The sequence below is a fragment of the Bos mutus genome, chromosome 9 (genome assembly GCF_027580195.1).
Source record: "Bos mutus isolate GX-2022 chromosome 9, NWIPB_WYAK_1.1, whole genome shotgun sequence".
NCBI classification, from domain to species: Eukaryota; Metazoa; Chordata; class Mammalia; order Artiodactyla; family Bovidae; genus Bos; species Bos mutus.
The window spans coordinates 23134641-23160573 of record NC_091625.1 but is presented as its reverse complement, the minus strand read 5'-3'; the positions used below and the strand labels follow the sequence as shown (position 1 = coordinate 23160573).

Genomic DNA, 25933 nt, shown 5'->3' with positions numbered 1-25933 from the left:
GATGTCATTTTGCAGTCCTGGTAGTCACCACTGGTGATACAACTGAGCAGGGTGGAGAAGACTTAATACAAATCCAACCAGTGTTTTTCATAGCAGAGTCTTCAAAGCAGGTCTTATAAACTTACCTCTTGAGTTAATATCAGCAGGAACTCAGAAGGGTGACTGTGGAGGCTGTGGACCTCTACTCTGTACTGAGGTGGAGATGCCTGTGCTACATTGACTTACAAGGATGCATGGGCCAAGCCTCAGTTTTCTTTACTCCTCTTAGTGAAGGTAAGTGGGAGAAACTGGCTGTAAGACATTACCAAGCCTCTGACAGAGAAGTGACACCATTTTTATACTAGAATGTGGTTAATAAGTCAAAGCAGAAGAGTCTCCAACCCATCTAAATTAAACAAAGCCTGAAATGAATAGAAAAAATGTACAGTGTGTATTTGGCAGATTTAAGACAACTCAGGACAATAAAACAATGGACGATAGTGGACTATTTACGTATATATAGATCTCTCTTAGGCACCATAATCAACATGAGCCCACAGTTATTTAAACTTGATTCAGGCCACAGTCAGACATTTGTTCTTATTTACAAATATTTAAATTAAATACAACCTGAAACATGTTTTGTTACATACAAAAAAAAAAGAAACTATACAACTCAGGAGCAAATGTTTTAAATAATTACATTTAAACTAAATGGAACCACTTGTGGTGCTCAAGTTTTTACCACCCCTTCCAGAAAATCTTTTTCTACCATCTCTTCTATTTTTTGCCTAGCTTTGCTGGAAAATGGTTTGTGGTTTTCCAGCTTCAAGTCCTTGTTGGGGAAGGCGGTGGAGTAGAGGACGGGGCTCCCTGAGTGTCCTGCGCACCGGCTGGTGACTTTGCTGTTGAAGACCTGGCTGAGCACGTTGAAGAACGGCAGCAGCTGCTCCAGGCTGCGCACGGTGCAGGTGGTGAGCAGCAAGTGCCCCGGCTCCCAGCCCAGCGCTCTCCCTGAGTTGTCCTCCTCCGGAGTTTTCTGCAGAAAACAGAGAGGCAGCTGTTAGCAACAGAAGGCCTCAGTCTGTGAGAAAACTTAAACAGAGTTAAGAAATGAATACAAATGATGACATTAAGTCTCCATTCCAGACTTGCTAAAACACCTGCTTCTAACTGAGGCCTTCTGGTGCCAATTATTAACTGTACACTGTAGGAAGAGTTTCCATCTAGAATGCACAAGCAAGCTTAGTTATTAGCGGAATTGGTTTTGGATATGGACAAATACTAAAGTTCATCTTGTGCTTTGCATATACTCAAAAAGCTCCCAGATTTCTGGACTCCCACTAATGTATCCGAGGACTAGGTCATAAAATGACCACAGAAGAAGAGACAGAAGGTCTTATACATGTCACTGTTAATACATCAATCAATTACATTGTGGCCAGAAGGCTTAAACCTGCCATGGGACAGTAGCAGAGCCCAGTGAGTAATCACACCACACAGGGAGAGGAGAGGCCCGCCAAGGGGAGCCCTGCTGTGTGCTCCTAGCTTGCACACCACATGGGGAAGGAAAGCTGGGCCTGGAGGCAAAGTTAGTCCAGGGTTGGTATCCTGCTCTGCCTTGTCCTTACTGTGGGCAAGATAAAACCTATAAAACGGGGCAGCAGAGAAGTAAAATGAGAATGTATGTGAAGACTGTCCACCAAGTACAAACAGTAATTTACATACTTAAGCAGCTAATTTGAGAAGCCACCTAAATTATACAAATACAGTTGTAGACATTAGTCTATCTACACAATGTTCTGAGAGATCTGAAGATGTCTGAAGTGGGGCAGAATCATAGATAGGAAAACATACTGAGTAAAGATAATGAAAACAACAGGTAGAAAAAAAATATCAAGCAGGACTTAGGAAGCAGAATTATAGTCGGTCGTATTTGTTAACAAATGGGGTTTGCCTTCTAAGATGTTGCTGAGAAACTTTGATTGTTTACTTAGTATTTTAATATCACTAGTTTTCCTAGTGGAGAAGCAGATGCAAAATCCAGCTTATTTTCTTGTGTGCTTAAAATCCTGTTTGAATCTATTTTCCCTTCTTAGAAGTCTCTAGGAACAAATAAGAAAAGATCATTTTGTTCTTTATCTATGGCCAAATTAAAAAAAAAGCAGCAGCTATCAGTTTATTTCTTAGTACAAAATCACTTTCCTTTCCTCTCACCTAGTAATGCTGGCTTTAATGACAGTCCCGGGACTGGCAGCTACACCACTTTTACTGCCCTAAGTCCAAGCGTGATTCAATAGCCATTTAAGGGTCTGCAGAGATGAACTGAGTCTGAAGGGAAACAAGTGATATGCTTGAACCATCTACACAGCCGATTTCCAAACCTTTTGATTATATTCCTGTCAAGAGGTACTTTTAATAGAAGGACTTTTTTACTAAAAAGCTCTTGATCAAGAAGAGTGCACTTGTTTTAGTGCTTCTGTTCTTAATCAGAACTAAATCACTGCCTCAGTAATAAAATTTAAAAAGTCAAACATGTTTCCATGTGAACGACTTCTTTCACTTCGACAGTCTACACTGGAAAGACTTCCTTCCTGTTTTACCTCTCTTGTACTGCTGAAATCCAGACCTGGGTTTGTGTCTCAAGATTTGGTCCAGATGTGGCAACTTTTGCTGCCATATCACAAGCATCAAAAAGCCACCCTCACCTGATGACTGGCCATCTCCAATCCCTCCAAAATCACTGTCTTAAAGTCCTCCTCCTTGTCCTGTGGAAGGAAAGATTAGAACTCATAGCCTTTGCTCAGTGAAAAGTGGACTTGGCCATGAAGACCTTGTTTTAAGGTGTTTTGGATGAGAAAATGCTTTCCAATAAAACATTTTTTTTTATTTTGTGGGAGGAGTTCTATAAAAACTCATTACTATGAGATGCAGGGATGACAATGTACCTATAACCACACAGCTTCTGGATTTGTTGTCATGACTATTTTTTCAGACCCTGCAATATCAAAATGAAAGTACCCAAATGTGCTCCTAAACTCTGGATTCAACTTTCACCTTCATCTCTGTTCTGTTACTTATTAGTCCCTAAAGAAACAACTTGATTTTAAGTCAAGTTCTGCACTGTCCCCCATTCCATCTCTGTAGTCTGTGGAATGCGGTTTAAGAGCTGCTGCCTGAAAAGGGGACGCCAGAAGACTGGAAAATTTCTGAGCACTCAAAGCACGTATTACAAACTAGTACTCAAAATAACAACCCAGACTGTCCCCAAATTGTACAATTTCGTTTTGAAATTTTCTGAAGGCAAAGAAAAGACAAAACATTCGTAACAAAGGCCTACTGATGAGAGTAAGAAACTCACTATTTTCTTGGGTAAAGATCTGTAATTTATTAGCCTGATGCATAGTGGAAGTTGTACATAAGATATGCTATATCTTACAAATGTTACCTGCTTATACTTAACAAAAATAAATTGAAAAGAATGCAATACCTTTGCCTTTTTCCGAAGAAGTTTTGCTAGTCGTACTACGTAAGGTTTAAATTCTCGTTGATGTATGCCCTGCCTTCTGACTTCCAAACCAGAATCATCTGAGACTTCTGGAATGAAGGCCCATCGGTACCTATGTATAGAAGAATGGTATCAGCATCAGTAGGATACACGCTGTGCCTCTAAGACAAGTCCACTTAAATACAGTAGACACATCGCGACTGCACCACTTACACGGATTCATGTTCAGCTGTGCCGCCCGCAGCCCTGTCACCTTGAGCTTGTTTCTTAACCTAAGCCTTCATCAGTGAGTAAAGACACTGTCAACTACCCCACAGAGTTGAAGTGAGTAAATGAACATTTGTAATGAACACATGAAAACTGGAAAATACTCAACACCGTTTTTTTCATGAGCACAACCAAGGAACATGTTTCGTTCCTAGGTAAAAATCTCTATCACATACTTGGCCAGATGTTCCTACCTATTACATAGTAAGGTGGGCAAAGGACTGAAAGGATTTAAGAAAGATCTGAGTAGGACTTCTGAGTACACTTCCATTCTATTTTTGTGTTTAAAATTTCATCTTTAATAAGTAAAATTAGTATCTATGAAAACAATTCAAACAGTATAAAAGGTTGTACAAGAGAAAGGTAGTCTCCCCTCACCACAGGTTCCACCAGTACTGCCAGTTTATATCCATCCGGAGTTTATGCATAAAAAAGCATGAATTCACACAAGCAACCCCCATCTCTTTCAATACATAAAAATGACTGCTGCTTATTTTAATTACATATCTTGGAGAAAGATCATATAAAATGCCATCCTTTTTATAAGCTACATAGTCCTCTAGTGTTGGAAGGTACTGACTTAACCAGTTTCCTACACTGTCCAATTTTTTGCTATTACAAATACTGCCATAATGGATACCCTTATGAATTGCTGAATTTTGTGCATGTCTCTGAGAGGACAGTGGTTGGATAAATCATAGGATATAGCAGAATTTTTGGCCTAAGGAAAATATGTATTCTGAATTTTGGTAAATATAAACCTCTTTGGAGAAAAATTAGACAATATCAATGTATACTTCCAACACTAGTAAGAATGTTTCTACTTAAGGGTAAAAGGAGATACACTTTTAGATCTTTACCATTCTGATAGTTACTAATAACTTTAATTTGAATTTCTCTTATGAGTAAGCCTGAGCATCTTTTTAAACATTTGAAAAAATCATGAGTAAAAAGATATTACTCTTTCAAAAATTATGAAATTCTCCATGTTATCTTTTACCACCTTATAGATTTTAAGGGAAAAAAAAAAGACATAGTAGTTAAAAAAAAAAACACGTAGTTGATATTACATTTTTGATCCCTTTTCTGTATCTTGACAAGAGGGTAAGCTCGTTATGGTTCTCACCATGGAAGCTAAAAAGGAAAGGTGCGTGAAGACTATAGTTTTACTACCTCTGTGAACATAAGCTTCCTAGTTAATTTTGGACAGTTTCCTACAATTCTGCTTAGTATCCTTTTCTAAATTTCTTCAGGAGTAATATTTTACCAGACATCCAACCACTGAAATTCATTAAGAAGTGAATATATATGGTTTCAAATGGGGGGAAAAAGGAATGGGAATTGATGTAAAAAAAATTTCTAGTTCTTACCATTACATTTAATTAAAAGTAAGCTTGTGCAACAGCAGTTTTTAGAGAAAAAAGGTTCTGGTATCTTACTCTTTATCCTATTAATATTTCATTGCACCCTATTAATAGCCAATATTCTTGAATATATTGGATAGAATAATACAATTTATAAATGTATAATTTAATGTGGATAAATTCTCCAATGATCTTAGCCACGTATTAATGAAACAATCTTATAGTGCTTGCATATTACTTTAACAAATATGAAAAAAAGTGAAAGTGATAGCTGCTCAGTTGTGTCCGACTCTTTGCAACCCCATGGACTATAGCCCACCAGGCTCCTCTGTCCATGGAATTCTCCAGGCAAGGATACTGGAGTGGGTAGCCATTCCCTTTTCCAGGGGATCTTCCTGACCCAGGGATTGAACCTGGGTCTCCTGCATTGCAGGCAGTTTCTTTACTGGCTGAGCCGCCAGGGAAGCTCAAATATGAAAAACCATAATTAAATATTTTGAGCACTTATGAACAAGGCATTTCATGAGAATTTAGTTATATTAATTTCTCCCTCTTCCCCTCTGCCATCACTAGTTCAGTTCACTATCATCTGAAAGAAAAGGTGGTAAAGAAGCTGCCTGCCAATGCAGGAAACACGGGTTCAGTCCCTGGGTTGGGAAGATCCCCTGGAGTAGGAAATGGCAACCCATTCCAGTATTCTCATCTAGAAAATCCCATGGACAGAGAAGCCTGGCCGGCTACAGTTCATGCGGTCATAAAAGAGTTGGATATGACTTAGCTACTACGCCGCCACCACCACCAGCTCCTGCACTGGGCCTGAAGCTGGTGAGTCAGGTGTCCCACTGCCTCACATCTGCTGGCTACTCAGTCTACTGACTGAATGGTCTTTTGGTCATAATAGATCCATGACAACCATTTCCAATACCTCCCAATAACAGTGTTGCCCCACCATCCTCCTGCCAAAAATTATAAATACTTTGACTTACACAAAAAGTTCTATCTTAGATGTCACTGACCAAAGCAAATGCATTTCCAAAATGTCTACTTAATATCCTTATTTTACTTACATCTGAAATTGAGGAAGATTTTCGGAGGGCAACGCCAGAGCCAAATCCAAAAATTTGCAAGCAGAGAGATAGAGGTTTAACCACCGCTGGCTGTTGTATGAAGTAGAAAAGCCATTACCTCCTGTGTAGGTTGTCTCCAGACCAGCCACAGAGGGGCCTGAAGTCCTGTGGGCAGGGACAGTGCTGTCAGCAGTTGTACCCTCTGACAGGTAATTCCCAAAAAATCTCAAAATGCCAGCTAATATTTTTCATAATCAGTCTGGTAAATGTACCAGTAGTTGCTAAGCAAGGTCATGACTAAATTATACTGTTCTCAAATCAAAAATTCATTTCTGTTCATTTAAATATTAAGAATATAAAAATAGAGAATAACTACTCAAGAAGGATAAAAATATAAGCTGTGAAACTAACAGGCCTCCCTGCTACTCAGTGCCCTTCTGTAAAGATAGTGAGAGGGAAAATTCCTCTCATAATCCCCACGGCTATTAGTACAGGGGACACTTAGAAACCTAGCACTGAAGAGTAGCAAACAAATTCAAGACACAGTGTCAAAGGAACTTTTCAATTTGTAAACTGATTTGTACAAAAATTCCTAAATAAAAATAAATTCTGTTTAGTCATATATTAATAAACTGCTTCACTAAAAAGAAGAAAATTCTAGTACATTAAACTGAGATCCTTCTGGAAGATATGGACATCTGAATACCTTAGTTACAGGTTACCTGCTGTAATAGGTTTTGCTGCATGTTTCAGGGAAAAGAGATGACCTGCTAAAACCAACCTTGTTCACATAGCAATGTTGCTACATTACTGTGGTGACAGTTGTAGAAATAGCATTGCCTGAGACTGTATTTATGTCTAGAGGCCCACAGCCGCAAATTTGGATAGTTTAAATCAGTCTAAAAAACCTAAGGTATACATGAAACTGTACCCATAGCCCAAAGCGATAAACTGGATAACAACAGACTAAATACATAAAACTGTTCAGATGAAATAGTGTCTATTCCATCCTAGTTGTAAAGTAACATTCTGGATGATTTAGGATACTAAACACTGACAATACTAAAATGAATTACATATTACCGTGAAATATCTTCATCAGCAGTGAGTTCCTGCTCCATCAGTAAAAATACCTGTACCTGAAGACCACAGAATAAGTGTCAAATGTTTATCTAATCCTTCCTTCAAGTTATCTTTAGGCTATATTTTCATCAATCCAAACACAAATTTTAGGATACAACTTTAGGATCATGAAATTATACTTAGTTTCTAAAAATAAAACTGGATGTTTAGCACAGAGCTGTGCTACTCATCTGGCAGAGGTGGGATGAAAGCATGCTCTTATTTGGTGATTATGAAACAAACCATAAAAAGACAAATGTTACAGCCATTTGTTTGTGAGGATAGTATAGGGCTGGGTTTTCAGAGTTAAGAGATTGTTTTCTCTTTATTTACTCATCTCTTCCCCCCGCCCCCCACCCCTCAAGTTGTTCAGATGAGGGTGATGGTTTGGTCTGAGAGGAGAAAGGGCTGGTATCTGGGACTTAAGAAGATTTATTGTTTGGGACTTTACAAAATCTTATCAGAGTGTCTCTGAAGCAGCTTATCTGGGTAAGTCCTGCATTTCAGAGTGATGCATGCCTTCAGGCCACCTAAATCCAGCTAACCCACCTCTAATCACCCTGGAGGTTCTACTATAGGCGGAACCAGGCCTGGCAACCATGACACAGTTAAAAGTTAGTGTAGAAGAGAATGAACTAAACCAGATCAGACGAAGTAATGATTCACAAGGAGCTAATAACCCTGAATATTGCATACTTCAAAGTTTAAACTATGGAGACATAATCTGACTTGTTTCACTATTTTCAGCTGTAAAAATTTTCGGTAACAGGCTTAACTAGAGTTCAATTCTCTTCCAAAATTAGTTTTTATCCAGTAAGCATGCTGATGCTTGTCACATTGTTTTATAATTCAGATTTACTACCTGAGTTAAAATTAACTCACAAGTTCTGTGATCATGGTAGGCCAGAGCGAGGTAAGATGTTGTGGAGACATTCTCAAAAGTAACACTCTGAAAAACAGGAACACTTGAGAGTGAAGAGTTGGCACCTGGGGCAGACGAAGACTCTCAACCAATCTCTCTGAAAACAAACAAACAAAAAAATCCAATATATTTTCAATATCTAAATATTTAGAATCATTTCCATATAAACATTTCTATATAATCCAGTATTTCCAAAACTATGATGAAGAATCAACTTTTTAAAAAATTTGTAATCTGGTGCAGATACTTTCATTAATTTTTTACTAGAAAAATCAAATTAAAGATATATAAAATTCAGTGCCATGTTCTCATTTCTAGATTCAAGAGATTCTATCAAATTGCTGTAAAGGCTTAAAATGCTTACTCTACATTTCTGTACTTATCATGGATGGAATAATAGACTGATACTAGTCTATGGACCACACTTTGAGTAGCACCAATCTAGTCAATGTTAAAAACATCACAGGACAAGTAGTGTGTACGATGTACACTGGACATTAGGTATAAAGAGTCAGAAAAGAAGGAGTCCTTTATCTTCAGAGAGAGAGGAATAATCTCTGTAAAAAGATGACAATCTCATTCTCAACCCAATCCCCACACCGCCTGCCGAGGCTGGTGGCTGCCCGCACACTGACTTGTGTGCAGCAAACAGTTCTGCCCGGGCAAGTTCACTCCTGCTACAGGGTCACTGGTGGCTCAGGGTGATGACTGCACCGATACCCTCCAGGACACAGGACCACCAAACCCAGGTGATGAAGGTGATCAGAAACCTTACACAACCCGCTGCTCTGTCCCCAGATTCTAGCTAAAATTTCCTGGTTATGTGTCTATTTCAGTCTCCTCCTTTAAAGATGTATAACCTCTCATCCACAATAAAAAACAAAAAACAAAAAAACCCACTAATATGCCTGGCTGCAGCAAAACAGTCTTACACCTCATTCTCAAACATGACTTCCCAGGAAATTTGACCCAAATAATAAAATAGAGACCATGTTTAGGCAATCCTATGAACTCAGTGTTTGATTTCTTTTACATACGAGTGATAATTAATTTTTGTTGTTTCAATAGAATAAATTTCTAATTCTACAACATTCTCCATCCACCAACATTTGGTAAATATTTCACCCCAACTTACAACTTAGGGAAAGTATTTTCTAAGGAACAACAAAAACTCAACAGTTTGGAAAATAGAGAAAATACTTTTCCACTGTTTACCTTGTATATCAGGAAGATATTTCTGATACTGGTCAATTTCACTGCTAAAAATAGCAAATGCTAATCTTTTCAGAAGCATGGCTCTCTGCTCTAGTTCCACATCACGGTTTGCAAAGAGATTAAGTGAACTGCTTTGGGCCACAGCTACACGAGCTGAGGGGGATAAAAAAGCAAGAGAGGTTGTTACAGTCATCTAGCGATTTGAAAAAAGATGCTTGTGCTTTTCATTTTTAAGAATGTCTAGAAACCCTATGACATCCGAGAGACAGGCGCTTCTGGTGGAGGACTGGGGAGCTCTTCTCCGAGGCAGATGGGCTGGCACACAGAACCAGCGTCCACAAGTCAGAGACCAATTAGTAGGAAGTGCAATGTGGAGAGAGAAGAAAATTGAGGACTGACTATAGGTTTCAGAAAGTGAAATCACTAACAATGCCATTTTATAAAGCCATTATTTTATGCCATCTGCCTAAATCCTTCTCATTGTTTTAAAAACTTCTGGCCTGGCCCAGCCTAGCCTACCGAGCTCTCCCTCCTCTTGTCTTGTACTCACCCCCGTTCCCTCTTTGTAGCCATTCTGTCTTTGCTCTTTCGTGAACTCAGTAAGCTTGCTTCTATCCTGAGGACTTTATAATTTTTGTCCTTTATTCCTAGAATACTTTGTCCCTAGGCATGCTCATGGCTGTCTTTTTTTTTAGTTTCACCTCAAGTATGAGCTCCTGAGCTGTTATTTAAAATCTCTTGTAGCGCCCTATTTCCTTCACAACTTCTTACTTGCTCCCTGAAATAATTTTACTTATTGGATTAAGGTAAGCATAATGCCTGCTGCATTTTTGTCTTTTAATAAATAACTGTTAAAAAGATGAATCTCAACCTTAAAACAAACCTGTGGAGATTAGAGAATACACTGTCCCTTTTCCAGAGGGGAAACTGCAGCCTGGTTAAGAAGGGACATAAAATTCTAGGGATTCATTCAACTTCGCTGCTATTTAAGATCATTAGTTGGATAATTTTCAAACTTTAAGAAAACAAGACAACTTTTTTTTTCCCAAATAAAATACTATCGAGGAACCCCAATTTATAAACAAAATAGAGAAGGAGTGGGGTGGAAAGTGATTCTGACTTCTTGGCCCCTCTCTTTCTTCATTTAAAGGAGATAAACACAGCCCCAAGTATCTTCTTTTTCGCCCTGGCTCACAGCATGGGTCTCACTTCCCCTACCAAGGATGGAATCCAAACCCCCTGCCGTGGAAGCCTGGAGTCCTGCCCACGGGATGGATGGCCAGGGAATCCCCCAGAGCCCTAGGACTTAGAGTGACTTGTTTGATAGGTCTGTCCCTGTTGCCTGCTTTTCTCGGCCTTCCTGGCGGTCAGTCCTTCCCTTCAGTGATTACTGAGTGCCAGGTTCCATGCCATGTGCTGGGGAAACAAGTTAGAGACAAATGTGACAAGGCCAAATAGTTTACTGATTATTTATCTACTATGCTATCTTCTTCAAGTTTCAACTTTATATTCCTGTAGGATACTACGTATCACTATAACCTGACAAAGAGCTAATTCAGTAGTTTCTGGACAAGAGCAAAGCAAATAAGAATGGCTCATGTACAGGAAAGACACTTAGGTTGTCATCCATAGTACTCACTCATTAAATCTCTAAACGTTGTCTTATCATGTGTCATCAGATTGTCCATAATTGCTCTCCAACTGAAAGAAACCAGGATCATGATATGTAATTAACATTTTGTTGTTAGTATTTAAAAAGTGTTCTGCTTTGCAGATAGCAGTTGATTTCAACAGATTCTGTGAGATGCATTAGCATGTTGAATAGAAGCAGGAGGACTTACTGGTTAACACAAGAGGCATCCATTTGAAAGAAACTGGGATCCATAAAGAGGTCAAAGGCTTCTTTTTTCCAAGCTCTCCGTGTGTACTGATACCCACTAAGACTGCTCAGCAGCTGGACACAGGCTCGATAACTGGGTGCATTATGTGCGCTGAGAGGAAGGAAAACCACGTTAACCTCTATGTTATAACTATTCATCATATTAAGTTACTCATAAGTATTCACATTTACCTAAAGCAATGATGGGAAATAGCACTTGTGTAAAAGAAACATTTTTATCACTATAATTTAAGGTAAAAATAAAGTCATTTTGTGATAATTTCATTTTTGGAATAAAGGAACACAACTTATTTTTAACAGAATACGAGTTAACTAACACATCTAGTTAAATAATAGTAGTACCTATGATTTCGGAGGTAGGGCACAACATAATGCATAATATTTACAAGTAAAGGAATGACTCGTTCTTTTTCATCACTGTAGAAAACCATATCCAAAAGATGAGCCAAAACCTAAAAAAAACATAAATGAAATGGAATGTATAATCTGAGAGCTGAAACTGACAGCATCTAGAGGTGGTTTTCAATCTGTAAGAACATCTAGAATACCTTAAAATTAGAAAAATCTAAAAGCAAATTCCTTAAATCCACTTTTACATGAATGGCTTCTGCAACTATTTGCATTTTTTCCCATTGTAACTAAAGAATATACATATGGGCAAATATTACTAGGAAGAGGAGAAAAAGAGAGGTTAAGAACCTTCCAATGTGATTAGGGAGTAAACACCAAATTTAAGACTGGAAACTCAGTACCTCTCTCCCTGACTGGGTTACCAGGGGATTTAGGAAAAATCCAACCTCATGAATTGAGATGCAACTCTGTCAACTAGCTATTTGCCTTAGTCATACTGTTCTAATCTTTGTAAGGTCCAGTAACCACATCTGTAAAGGGGAAACAAAAAGGAACTGCAGGTCTGTATAACAGGGTATAAAAAAAGAGCATGTCAGAGCATTTATATAAAAATGTTTGGTAAACTGTAAATACTTAATAGTGACCAGCATCGTTATATCACTTCTACCCTTCCCTACCAAATTGTGATACAAAAGCACTGTTCAATTTTAAACAGTACACTTGTAAAAAATAGTGCATGGGAGGAGCAATGTCTAAAGTTGCTAAAGTCACGTCTGACTCTTTGTGACACCGTGGACTACACAGTCCATGGAATTCTCCAGGCCAGAATTCTGGAGTGGGTAGCCTTTCCCTTCTCCAGAGGATCTTCCCAACCCAGGCATCGAACCCAGGTTTCCCACATTGCAGGTGGATTCTTTACGAGCTCAGCCACAAGGGAAGCCCAAGAATACTGGAGTGGGTAGTGTATCCCTTCTCCAGGGAATCTTCCAGATCCCGGAATCGAACCAGGGTCTCCTGCACTGCAGGTGTATTCTTTACCAACTGAGCTATCAGGGAAGCCCATGCAAATGTTTGGTAAACTGTAAATACTTAATAGTGACCAGCATCGTTATACCACTTCCACCCTTCCCTACCAAACTGTGATACAAAAGCACTGTTCATTTTTAAACAGTACACTTGTAAAAAAAAAAAAAAATAGTGCATGGCAGGGAGCAAGGTCTAAATTGCTGTCATTAATATTTAACAAACTACTAATCTGAATACAAAGTCTAAACTTTATTTTATACTGATTTCTTGAACTACAAAATAATATTTCAAATTAAAATCTCCTTTGTAAGAACTACTTACTAACTGTTTACTTGAAAGTTCATGTGAAAAAATCTGACAATATTTACCTCAGAAAGTAATGTCAATGCATGGACACTATATACAGAAGGAGTTATGTTTGAGGTTTCCATTGCAGGTGATAACATATCTAAATAAGAAAAAAGACAGGTAAAGATATAGTTAGGTTTTTTTCCCACTGAAAAAAACTACATGTTAAACACGAGAAAAGGGAGGATTTTACAGCAATTATAGTGCTGGCTGCAATAATTTCTTAATGAGTGGTGGTGGTGGTTCAGTTGCTAAGTTGTGTCTGTCTCTTGTGACCCCATGAAGCCAGCCAGGCTTCTCTGTCCGTGGGATTCTCCAGGCAAGAATACTGGAGTGGGTTGCCATTTCTTCCTCCAGGGGATCTTCCCGACCCAGGGATTGAACCTATGTCTCCTGCATCGCAGGCAGATTCTTTACAGCTGAGCCACCAAGGGACAGATGCCTACAAATACAAACTTCAGTGTAGGGGGATCAATACCTTCAACATCAGATTCTAAATTGGTTCCATCTACCATTATTTTGGGAGAAGGCTTAACTTCAAGATTTCGCCGCAGCCATGTTGTCTGTTCCAAAGAAGAACCAGCAATTGCACCAATTGCATCCACTATTTTATGAGTCACATCCTGAAGAAACAAGGAGAGCCCATCATATCTCTGTGTGTACACAGGCACACACACGAAACTTCACAGATGATCTTATCTGACCTTCCCATTTTAGATTTGAGAGCACTGAGAAACAGAGTTTTGGCAACAGCACTCAATTCAGAATGACTTACCTGGAGGTCTCTTTGGTCTTTTTTATTTTCCAAACTAGGGTTTTTCATGATAAACTCATTCAGAACTCTGAAAGGGTCAAAGAAAAAAAACAAACAGGAAATATCAGTGTAAAGAAAATGATGTAACATAATTTTTCACAGCAAGTGGTTTATGGTCTCAATTTTAACTTTGTATGTGTAACGAATATGGGTATATATGGACATTCTATGACTCAGGTGAAATGCATAAACCTATGCATGCAAACACCTGTGCAAGGATGTTCATCGCAGCATTATTTATAAAATCGGAATGTCCAGCAATAGAAGAGATAAACTGTGGTGTATTCATATGAAATACTAAACAGCAATGAAAATGAACAAATTATAGCTACATGAAATTACATGGATAATTTTTATTAAACATATGCTGTATGAAGTAGTAGACATAAAACAGAGTTGTTGTTCAAAAACAAGGCAACATTTATCTGTGGCACTATATGTCAGAATAGAGACTATCTTGAGGAGAAGGGAAAGGACAGTAATTAGGAGGGAACTTGAGGGGACATATGGTGTCTCATTTCTTAATTTAGGTTTGTGATTGTACAGTTGACATCTTTACTTTGTAATAACTTATAATTTGTATGTTTTCTGTGATTTATATATTAACAAAAAATTTAAAAACCCCACCAATCTAATATAAAAATGGTTTATGTGTATAATAGATAAAAAAGAATTCTTGAATGTAAGAAATCCATTTCCATTGTTGGCTAAAATTCTACTCAATATTTAACTTGATTTTATTAACTATATGCATAATTATTTCCAAACTAACACATAAAGTGATATTGAAGAACAATCATATAAATTTCTATTTTATAATTAGGAATTTTTAGAGGATCAGTGGACTGGTTGGGAGAAAAAATAAACCACCCAATTTAAAAAAGGAGTTAGTTTTCTAGTATAAGTGAAAATGCCCAACTTTTAATTTAAATACTCAGAAGATACACACATTGAGAAGGAGGTATAACACTTCATTATCTGAGAAATGAGAAAGGAAGAAAAAACAGGTGATGAAATAGAAAAATCTTGCAGGGGAGAAGGTAGAAGTCTGACAGTTGGTTTTAATTTTTAATGAGATTAGCAGGATATTTGGTGATGATTCAAAGAGCTGTCCATATATTCCTTCTATGAGCCTTAGAACAATTTAGAGGTAGGTAAGGCAGGTATTATTACTCTTGACAGATGGGAAAATAGCCTTGGAAAAGTTTATTGATGTACCCTGGGTCCCAGAGATGAGAGTTAGAACTAGATATCCAAAGAGAAGAATCAGAAATCTTTATGGGAACACTGTTCTAATTTCCAGGGTTTACAGTTATCTCTCATCAATAAAAACTATCATACACACTAGTTATCTTTATCTTTGGTCCAGGAATTGCAGATGCCGAGTCCACTGCTCTTTCCACTACACCTTCAATGTCGTAAACCCCTTCAGATTTCTGGTTTAGAAGACAGCACGAGGGTCTAGGGATCATTCCTAGGGTTCGCAGTGTTACTCAGCTTCTACAGGCTGACCAGCTCTCCTCCAGCTCTCATCCTTGTTCTTCTACCTCCTCTCTGCTTCCTGGTGTAAGACTACATTCCTACATTTACCAAAATCTCGAGTCCATTTTACCAAAGAACCCTCTAACCCTAACCCTCCCTCTACTTCAAAATTTTCTAGACCACTGGTTGCCAAAGCAGAATCACTGGTTCCCTTCAGGACAACAGAGAAGCTAAGTCTGTATATAGAACCACCCAACTACACTTTTAAAAAACACCAGCAGAGCTACAGAGGCTGACTAAGGTTGAAGTTCTTTGCATGCGGTTGAGTTTACATCCCATTCAGTGGAACAGCACATTGAATGTCTGGAGTAATGCAAACAGGTTGGAGACAAGGGTATTCCCTTTGGGGAATTCCCCTCTTCTGTCTTAAGCAGTCCTTTTCAAATTCCAGGATGTAATGTAATCACTTGAGACCCTTGTTAAACTGCAGATTCTGATTCGGGTGGTCTGGGTTGGAGCTTGAGAGTCTACGTTTCCAACAAGCTCCCAGGCGACTCTATTGCTGCTGGTTGAAGGATCAACCTGAGTCACAAAGTTTTAGAGGAAATGCAGCCTTTTTTCTCACTCTTACCCCTGCCATTCCCGGTCTCCATCCCCTCCCAGCTGTCTCTGGAATCTGGTGCTCCCAAGGAGGCCCCCGCTCCCTACAATCTCCTATGGAGCACTCTCCCCTTAAATAATAGTCATTATCAGCCAGGTAGTATTCTAGGAATTTAACAAACACTAACTCTAAATGATCCTTGTAACAACTTTATGAGGTAGGCACTATTATCATCTCCATTTTACAGATGGAAAGGTTATATAACCTGTGCAGGGCCTTCTAGCAAAGAAGTAAAGGAGTTGGGATTTGAATTCAGGCAGAGTCTTTGCTGTTCACTACTCAACATCATCAGGTTTCCTTACCATTTCAAATCACATTTTCTTCTGCTACCTTGTCAGTTCTCTTTCTTTTCGTGATCAAACAAACTCAAAGACTACTTCACACTAACTTTTTTCACTCTAACCCTTGCCCTTAACATCTGTGCTTATTATCTCATCCAACTCTTTTCTCCTAAATTACCAATCCTCTTCGGATCATCAATAAATACACCCTCTTTTTATACATCATCTTCCCTAATCTCTCTAAAGGGGTTAACCATGCCTTAACTTCTCTTTGCTTCTAGAACCCTGAAAATACCTGTTTTTCTTCTACCTTTCTGATGTTTTTCTTTTCTATGTCCTTTCTTGGCCCCCTTTCCTTCTTTTCTTGTCCTGTTATTTCAATCCCATAATCCACAGCACACAAACTTGCTATCTCCCATTAGAAACGGTTCTATCTTCTTTCCCCTATGATCTATTCTACTACTAACTTGCTGGTCATATCCCTCCTCAAAACCTGCCATCACTCCCATCCCCTGCCCAAGATCAAATTTCTTAAAAAAAATGCAAATTCCTTTCCCATTCCAGCTCCCATCCCCATCTCATTCACCCACTGTTCCACTGCTATGCCTACACCACAGCCAAAGCAGACAAGGCACCTTGCCCAGTATCCCCTCCCTGGTCCACAAAGGCTTTCCCCTCCTACCATCTCCACTCACTGAGCAAATATTTCCTGGGGACATATTATGAACCAAGAATAATGGAGAGTAAAAGATACTGTCCAGACATCATGGTGCTTGCAGTCAAGGGTAACTAGAATTACCAAATAATCAGGCACATTAACAGAGATCAGGAAGCAACATGACAGAGAATGACTTTTCATGTTCAGGGTTCTGAACTCAGATGACTATTAAGCTCCCCTTCAGTCATCCTGCTCACCTCTGCCCCTTTCAATCCCACACTTTCTCATCGATGAGTCACTACTGCTGCACCAGTTTCACATTAGCATGTTCACATTTTGCATATGTAGAAACACACAATGTTGCCTCCACAATCCCACTCCCCCCAAGAAGGTAGAGACACACCATCACCCAAAACATGTTATTCAGCAATCAGAGACAACGAACACTATACATTTGAAATCACATTTTTTAAGTGAAACTGCTTACCCAAGTATAAGAAACTGCCCTGGGGCTGGAAGGCTCAGTTGTATGGAATCTTTCAGAAGTATCAACAGTGATGCCCAGCTATCCACTAAATTGGGCACTGGAATTCTGCAAGATGAACACAGTTTCTATACACAGAGAAAGCCAATATCAACTTTAATTTTCCCTATATTTTCCCAGTCTTTACCATATTTTCCTACTTTCTCTGAAAATTTTCTAAATTTGATAGACTGTGATACTGTTATAGAACATTTCTGAAAGCTTTATATTTTCTACTCTTATTATATGTAAAAAGAAAACCAAGCATACATACTTAAAATATCCAGTGTAACTTATTACAGTAGAAATTTTGCCATAGAATTACCAGTTCTTAACCATACTGACTCTCAAAATGCAGCTCAATAAATTTGTTTAATTATTGACATCATAGTTACCTACTTCCTTCCCTATTCTCTCCACTTCTCTCTTATATTAGCTGTTTCTCCTTCACATATGAGTCTCTATCTCATCTAAGGGAGGGCTGTCAATCTATCCTGAATATCAGTCTCTCACCTCTAGAGAAATTAAGATTCTCTTTGTTTCTTCTTGACCTTAACCCTAACTCTTCTACCTAAACTTAGATTTTAGGCAGTCCCTATTCTAAATCACAACCAGTTTAACCTAACTTTATGTTAGTCATCAATCACAAACTGATGCCAAGTTTGATGATTAAAATGGAAAAAATTAAGGTTCTTGAGTAAGTTTATCAAAACTCAAATCAACGAAATTCTATTCAGATGTCAGCTAAATGCAAAACTGGAATGCCATAACAAGAAGATATTGTCATATCATTCCATTAAAAAAAAAAAAACAACCAGATTAGACGACCTTGCGTTCTCACCTATATCAAAATAATGGATCAGTGGAAACTGGCATAGTTTCAAGAACAGGATGTAGTTTGTTTGTTTACTATTTTCTTACAATTCAGTGTTTTAATGTCCAGTGTACTTTAGTGTACTTAGGTCTTTATATCTGTAGGATTCACATGACTGGGTCATTAAGAGGCCAACTGCCTTTATTAATATTTCCACAATGTTTTTCTGTTTCCAGTATTAGTTCTTTTAGTTTTAGAAGGAAAAAAAATAAGTAACTTCTTGAAAGAATTCAGGTGCCTTCTTCCTTGTTTCCTAATTTTTATGCATTGCTAAATAAAGTGAGGAGAGATCCACAGCAGTTATCTTACCTTTGAATATAAGCATAGAAAAACTGAAGCATGCAGACTTCCAAAGAAAGATGTTTCTATAAACAAAAGAAACCAATTTTATAGTGAAGAAAAATGCTGCTTTTTCTTTTCCATAGTTATAACTACTCTGTATTTTACCAGTTTTAAATTAAAAAAATTAAAAGCAAACAAAATCAAACACTAGGTTGTTATCCAAATCCAGCTCTCTTCCATGTAGCAGGCAAAACACAAAAGCTATTTAAAAAGCTGAAAATGGTTTAGAAAGAATCAAAAGATTCTCAATTCCGACCCACCCCCATATACAAAGCACACCCCAGTCATTATTTTTAAATGATCCATTGACTCTATAAGCATCAACACTATTTTAATCAGCCTATGCTTGGCCAGGCTATCAGAATTAGGTTGACTTTTTTTTTTTTTTTAAATAAAATGGAATTTAAATCTATTTTACCACAAGTTTCTGTTAAATTAGGATAGGTAGGTAGGTATGCTGCTAAGTCGCTTTAGTCGTGTCCGACTCTGTGTGACCCCATAGACGGCAGCCCACCAGGCTCCGCCGTCCCTGGGATTCTCCAGGCAAGAACACTGGAGTGGGTTGCCATTTCCTTCTCCAAGGCATGAAAGTGAAAAGTGAAAGTGAAGTCGCTCAGTTGTGTCTGACTCTTTGTGACCCCATGGACTGCAGCCCACCAGGCTCCTCTGCCCATGAGATTTTCCAGGCAAGAGTACTGGAGTGGGTTGCCATTGCCTTCTCCAGTAGGTAGGTATAGTTGGTTCCAAATCTGAACTAACTCCTAATAGCCTAAAATCTATTCTCTAAAGTTAGTGCTGAATGTAACATATAATAAAAAGAAGGCACCCGCCCTTAAAAATCAATAATAGACAAGAAAATAACACTGATGTCCACTTTCATTTACCCAATTTGATTTGTTATGTTTTGACACCAACTATTCCCTTGAAAATTTCCCCTTGTACCACATGAGGAAAAATCAAATATCTGATGAATTCAGAACTTAGTATATTGAGAACAGGGTTGGTGGCAGTTGAGGAGTACAGAACTTGCTCTTATTTGATTTTATATCCTTCACACTTAGCCCAATGTCTCTGGCATAAGTAGGTGCTCAAAATAAATACAATGAATTGAGCTTTCACAAGCAAATTTAAAATCCTATCACAAATGCCCCAGTGGTGATTACAGAACAGTAAGTAAATTGTTAAAAAGTTAGTAAGGACACTGGCTATTTTTGTACACAAGTAGTACACTCTTTAGGCAATAGAAAAAATAATGCAATATTTTCAGATATGTGCAATAATTCTTTCAAGGAAGTAATCAGGCCTATTTTGGCTTGGCCTAAAGTCTAATGTTAGCAGTTGGTAAATATTTTTTAAGAAAATTGAACCTCTTAGTGTTCCTGAAATAAGGAGCGGAAAAAGTAGACAAGTTCATAACTTTACTAACTTGTAGACTTTTAGGTCTGCCTAACTAGAGACAACGCATTGGGAGTGCAAAGACTCTGTCACTGACTTCTTGGTAGCACAGATTGTACATGGTCAAGAAATGACATCAACTAGAACTAAAGTTATAGCAAAATGTGAGGAGCTTACAGACTTAGACCCTCATTGCAAAGAGAGAGCAGCAAGAGGCTGTGAAAAAGGAAACAACCGAAGTGAACAGACCTTGGGCTCTGGCTTCTGTGCTTTTCCTCTACATGACCAGAAAAATCTCACCTAGGAATCTGGCCCCACACGTACTCACTGCCTTAGATGTACATATGGAGCGCTACGAGCAGTGAACTGCTCTTCACTGGCCACAGGGAGGATCATGCCAGCGGGTCACTGTAGATACTGGTAACTGTTTTTATTAGGGCAGAGTGAGAACACATGCTCTCATCTCTGCAATCTATTTACAAGGATGCATTGTACAAAAAATAACTTCCCTACCAGGGTCATCTCTGAAACACAACTGTAAACAAATCAAAGGGTAGCTCCGCTTACCTTGTCCTTGGCTATGGCTGGGGGCTGCTTTAAGACATCTTTCACAGTCTGTATAACAGTCTCTGCTCTCATGACACTGATAGACCGAACCAGTTCTACTAGTAAGAGCTGTTCTTCACTGGCTGCAGGAATAACCTGGAGAACACATCATTGTATTCACTTATGTACGGGTAAAGGTAAATCTTTTAAGAGAAATCACAGAATTAAGAGAATATTTTATGGCCTCTTTTAATATAAAGGCCCTTTCATGTCCCTTGATGACTTTAGGTAAATTTTATTTTTTATCAATATAATACATGTATATTGTTTCAAAAAGACAAACAGGACAAGGTATCTTTTAAGAAAAAATAGCAGTGTGCTTGCACTTATGCCCCAAAGTGACCAGGCTCAACTCTTGGCTCTTTCCTATCATTTCTGAGTAATATTCATGGTTGTTATTTTTCCTATTTCAGAATATTTTCTTCAATTTTACATATTATCTACTGACATCCTACTTTAGAAGACAAACTTCTGGTTCTATTACACTCTTCTCCCTATCCTTCCACCATAGTTACATCATAATTTCATTTAAATATACACCCAGTATTCATATGTTTACTTATAGTTATGTTGTATATTACCAGTACACATGTCTTCTCTTGCACGACTTTTTGTTTTTCCTAAACTGTTTTTTTGTGTGCTAATTTTTAAAATAATCTTCATTTATTCATTCCAACTGAAAAATCTTAACAAGTCTACATTAATAAGATAATCTGCTTCAAAGAAATAATTGTTTTATTACAATATTTATTTCCATTTATTTGGCCGTGCCAGGTCTTAGTTATGGCACGCAGGATCTTTAGTTGGTGGCATGCAAACTCGCAGGTGCGGTATGTGGGACCTAGCTTCCCAACCAGGGATCGAACCTAGGCCCCCTGCATTGAGAGCACGGAGTCTTAGCCACTGGACCGCATGGAAGCCCCAATATAATTGTTTTTACTTTAATAGTTTTTAAGGATCTTCATAAAGAAACACTGAATATGATGAACTACGTATGCGTACTTTCATTCATTTCAGAGTGGTTTATGATGTGAAGAATTATTTACGCACATTTTATGTTTCCCCAAGTTTCACTAAAATCATGATGAAAAATAGAAAAGATGTATGAATAATTACATATCAACCAGAAGATGTATGAAATGAATGAATATATATCAATGAAAAGTATTACAATGGCCTATTCACAATGTTTTATATGTAAATGTGTTTAAAAATATGATAGTATACACAAGAAAACATAGTTTTTCTTATGCAGTGTGACTTCAGTTGGATTTTTCTATCTTTACAAAAAAAATCTTGCTTGACTGTCACAATATATTTAATAGAAGTGTGTGCATATATACAAGTGCATTTGTGTCTACACATTGTTTTTGTTTGCTTGGCCTTCTCTATCATAAGTTTATCCCCAAAGAATCCAACAGCTGTAAATCTCCTCTAACTACATGCTCAAAACCATCAGATCAGATAACTAACCTACCTTTTCCCCTTCCTGCTTTTTCTTGAGATATCTCTGATAGATGTCTTTCTGTTCTACCCTGGTTTGGTACTCTCTAGGCTTGCTGTATAGTATCATCTTGTTTTTTCTCCTGTGACCATCAGCCTTTCTTTTTTCCTGTGTTGGAACTCCTATTTCTTGGATCCCATGCTGCCTTCTTTCTTGTTTTATTCCTCCTCTGCTGGAGATACATCTTACAGTATTTGAGAAAGGGTGAATCAGCTGCAATTTTTTTTGAGACATTTCAAAGTCAAAACTCACCTGAGTGACACTTTGGCTGGGTAAAGTACTACAGATTGAAACTAACTTTCCAATCATAAGTTCTAGTGTTGCTAATGATAAGTCATATCATCATCCATTGAATATGACCAGTATTTTCTCTTTAGAAGGTTATCAGACCTCCTTTACATCTCTGGTGATCTGACATTACTTGCTGATCTTTATGTAGACAGATCTCTTTTCACAGTGCCTATAAAAATTCATTTCCTTTACTTCTGGGGAATTTCCTTGTACTATTTCTTAGCTACTTTTCTCCCCTCGTTTTTTCTATTTCTTCTTTCTTCAAAAAGATACTGTACCTCCAGTATCATTTCCCTAATTTAAAAATCTCCTTTCCTCTGTTTTCCACAACTCTAAATTTACATTCTATATCTGATATTTATCTACTTTCACTTCTCTTATACTGATTTTGTTTTGCTTCTGCTAAAAATTTTTGACATTTAAGACAATTTAAAATTTTTGCAATACTCCTTCTTATAATCTCTTATTTCATGGATGTAATATAATTTTACCTGGTGAACTTTACATTTTCTTCTGTTACCTGCATATTACTTTTGACTTTCTCTATCTACTTGTTTTGGTCTTTATCTAATTTTCAGAGGCTTTCTTCACGTGACTGGTATTCCTTGGCTCTCTATTTCCCAGGTAACTCAGCTGGTAAAGAATTTGCCTGCAATGCAGGAGACCCTGGTTTAATTCCTGGGTTAGGAAGATTCCCTGGAGAAGGGATAGGCTACCCACTCCAGTATTCTTGCCTGAAAAATTCCATGGACAGAGGAGTCTGGCAAGTTATAGTCCATGGGGTTGCAGAGCTGGACACAACTAAGCACAGCACAGCAATAATAATAACTATACGCAAATATATTTACAGCGTCCTTATTAAGTGCCATGTACTGGTAAGTGCCATATATATATGCATACCCTTCCTTCATCCCTCCCTTCTTTCCATCCACCCTTCTTCCCTCCCTCCGGTTCTGATTCTCACAGCCCCATAAAGCAGCAATGCTAACCTGAGGACGTTATATAGCTAGTGAGTGGAGAAGTCAATATTTGAACCCCAGGGACCTGGTTTCAAAGTGTGAGGTCTTAACAACTGTATTACTACTGCCTTTCAGAAAGAAATTAAAAGGTGACAGGAAGCCAAGCATTTAGGTGCAAGACTACTGGATAGGTGGCCCTTCCTGTGTAGTGCCAGCAGCCTAGTTTTGGAGTCCTTTTTTTGTTGTTGTTGTTGTTGTTTTTAGGAGACACAAAAATTTAAGTAGCTTAGGTCAGGCCATTTTCCTAGAGAGGAATCCTAAACTCCTACCTGAACAACATAATGGCTTCCTGCCATCTTGCTGGGGTGAGATTGATTCCATTTTTCAGAATGTAGACTTTTCCTGACTGCTGTTTGAAGCATGATGTCTAATTCCTACCTGTATGAACCTTGTACTTGGATGCAATCTCAAAAATGACAGAATGATCTCTTTTCGTTTCCAAGGCAAATCATTCAATATCATAGTAATCCAAGTCTATGCCCTGACCAGTAATGCTGAAGAAGCTGAAGTTGAACAGTTGTGTGAAGATCTACAAGACCTTCTGGAACTAACACCCCAAAATGATGTCCTTTTCATCATAGGGGACCAGAATGCAAAAGATGTCAAGAAATACCTGGAGTAACAGGCAAATTTGGCCTTGGAGTACAGAATGAAGCAGGGCAAAGGCTAACAGAGGTTTGTCAAGAGAACGCACTGGTCACAGCAAACACCCTCTTCCAACAACAAAAGAGAACACTCTACACATGGACATCACCAGATGGTCAACACCAAAATCAGATTGATTATATTATTTGCGGCCAAAGATGGAGAAGCTCTATACAGTCAGCAAAAACAAGACCAGGAGCTGACTATGGCTCAGAAGAACTCCTTATTGCCAAATTCAGACTTAAATTGAAGAAAGTAGGGAAAACCACCAGACCATTTAGGTATGACCTAAATCAAATCCCTTACGATTATACAGTGGAAGTGACAAATAGACTCAAGGGATTAAATCTGATAGAGGGCCTGAAGAAATATGGATGGAGGTTCGTGACATTGTATAGGAGGCAGTGATCAAGACCATCCTGAAGAAAACGAAATGCAAAAAGGCAAAATGGTTGTCTGACGAGGGCTTACAAGTAGTTGAGAGAAGAAGAGAAGTGAAAGGCAAAGAAGAAAAGGAAAGATATACCCATATGAATGCAGAGTTCCAAAGAATAGCAAGGAGAGAGAAGAAAGCCGTCCTCAGTGATCAGTGCAAAGAAATAGAGGAAAACAATAGAATGGGAAAGACTAGAGATCTCTTCAAGAAAATTAGAGATACCAAGGGAACATTTCATGCAAAGATGGGCTCAATAAAGGACAGAAATGGTATGGACCTAACAGAAGCAGAAGACATTAAGAAGAGGTGGCAAGAATACACAAAAGAACTGTACAAAAAAGATCTTCATGACACAGATAAACATGCTGGTGTGATCATTCACTTAGAGCCAGACATTCTGGAATGTGAAGTCAAGTGGGCCTTAGGAAACATCACTACGAACAAAGCTAGTGGAGGTGATGGAATTCCAGTTGAGCTATTTCAAATCCTACAAGCTGATGTTGTGAAAGTATTGCACTCAATATGCCAGCAAATTTGGAAAACTCAGCAGTTGGCCATAGGGCTGGAAAAGGTCAGTTTTCATTCCAATTCCAAAGAAAGGCAAAGCCAAAAAATGTTTAAAATACCACACAATTGCACTCATCTCACACGCTAGTAAAGTAATGCTCAAAATTCTCCAGCCCAGGCTTCAACAGTACGTGAACCATGAATTTCCAGATGTTCAAGCTGGATTTAGAAAAGGCAGAGGAACCAGAGATCAAATTGCCAACATCTGCTGGATCATCGAAAAAGCAAGAGAGTTCCAGAAAAATATTTATTTCTTCTTTATTGACTATGCCAAAGCCTTTGACTGTGTGAATCACAACAAACTGTGGAAAATTCTTCATGGGAATATCAGACCACCTGACCTGCCTCCTGAGAAATCTGTATGCAGGTCAGGAAGCCACAGTAAGAACTGGACATGGAACAACAGACTGGTTCCAAATTGGGAAAGGAGTATGTTGGCTGCATATTGTCACCTGGCTCATTTAATTTTTGCAGAGTACATTATGAAAAATGCTGGGCTGGATCAAGCACAAGCTGGAATCAAGATTGCCGGGAGAAATATCAATAACCTCAAATACTCAGAAGTCACCATCCTTATGGCAGAAAGTGAAGAAGAACTAAAGAGCCTCTTGATGAAAGTGAAAGAGAAGACTGAAAAAGTTGACTTAAAACTCAACATTCAGAAAACTAAGATCATGGTATCTGGTCCCATCACGTCATGGCAAATAGATGGGGAAACAGTGGAAACAGTGTCAGACTTTATTTTTGGGGCTCCAAAATCACTGCA

General features: G+C 38.3%; 1 protein-coding gene across 6 annotated transcripts in view; it reads right to left on the bottom strand.

The window, feature by feature from the left end:
- Window positions 1–407: 407 nt before the first annotated feature.
- The window catches only part of DOP1A (DOP1 leucine zipper like protein A), a 130868-nt gene continuing 105342 nt past the window's right edge, over window positions 408–25933 (bottom strand). For 4 of the 6 annotated variants that reach the window (XM_070376250.1, XM_070376249.1, XM_070376251.1 and 1 more), the window contains 16 exons: window positions 20667–20801; window positions 18672–18727; window positions 17453–17557; window positions 13845–13911; window positions 13548–13692; window positions 13090–13169; window positions 11687–11796; window positions 11286–11435; window positions 11084–11145; window positions 9445–9597; window positions 8190–8326; window positions 7269–7324; window positions 6186–6350; window positions 3470–3599; window positions 2688–2747; window positions 408–1018 (listed from right to left, as the gene is read on the bottom strand). In XM_070376250.1, coding sequence (XP_070232351.1) covers window positions 713–1018; window positions 2688–2747; window positions 3470–3599; window positions 6186–6350; window positions 7269–7324; window positions 8190–8326; window positions 9445–9597; window positions 11084–11145; window positions 11286–11435; window positions 11687–11796; window positions 13090–13169; window positions 13548–13692; window positions 13845–13911; window positions 17453–17557; window positions 18672–18727; window positions 20667–20801 — 1917 coding nt within the window. In that variant the 3' untranslated portion in view covers window positions 408–712. The remainder of the gene's footprint in view (window positions 1019–2687; window positions 2748–3469; window positions 3600–6185; window positions 6351–7268; window positions 7325–8189; window positions 8327–9444; window positions 9598–11083; window positions 11146–11285; window positions 11436–11686; window positions 11797–13089; window positions 13170–13547; window positions 13693–13844; window positions 13912–17452; window positions 17558–18671; window positions 18728–20666; window positions 20802–25933) is intronic. The other 2 variants (XM_070376252.1, XM_070376253.1) reach the window with 1 other exon arrangement.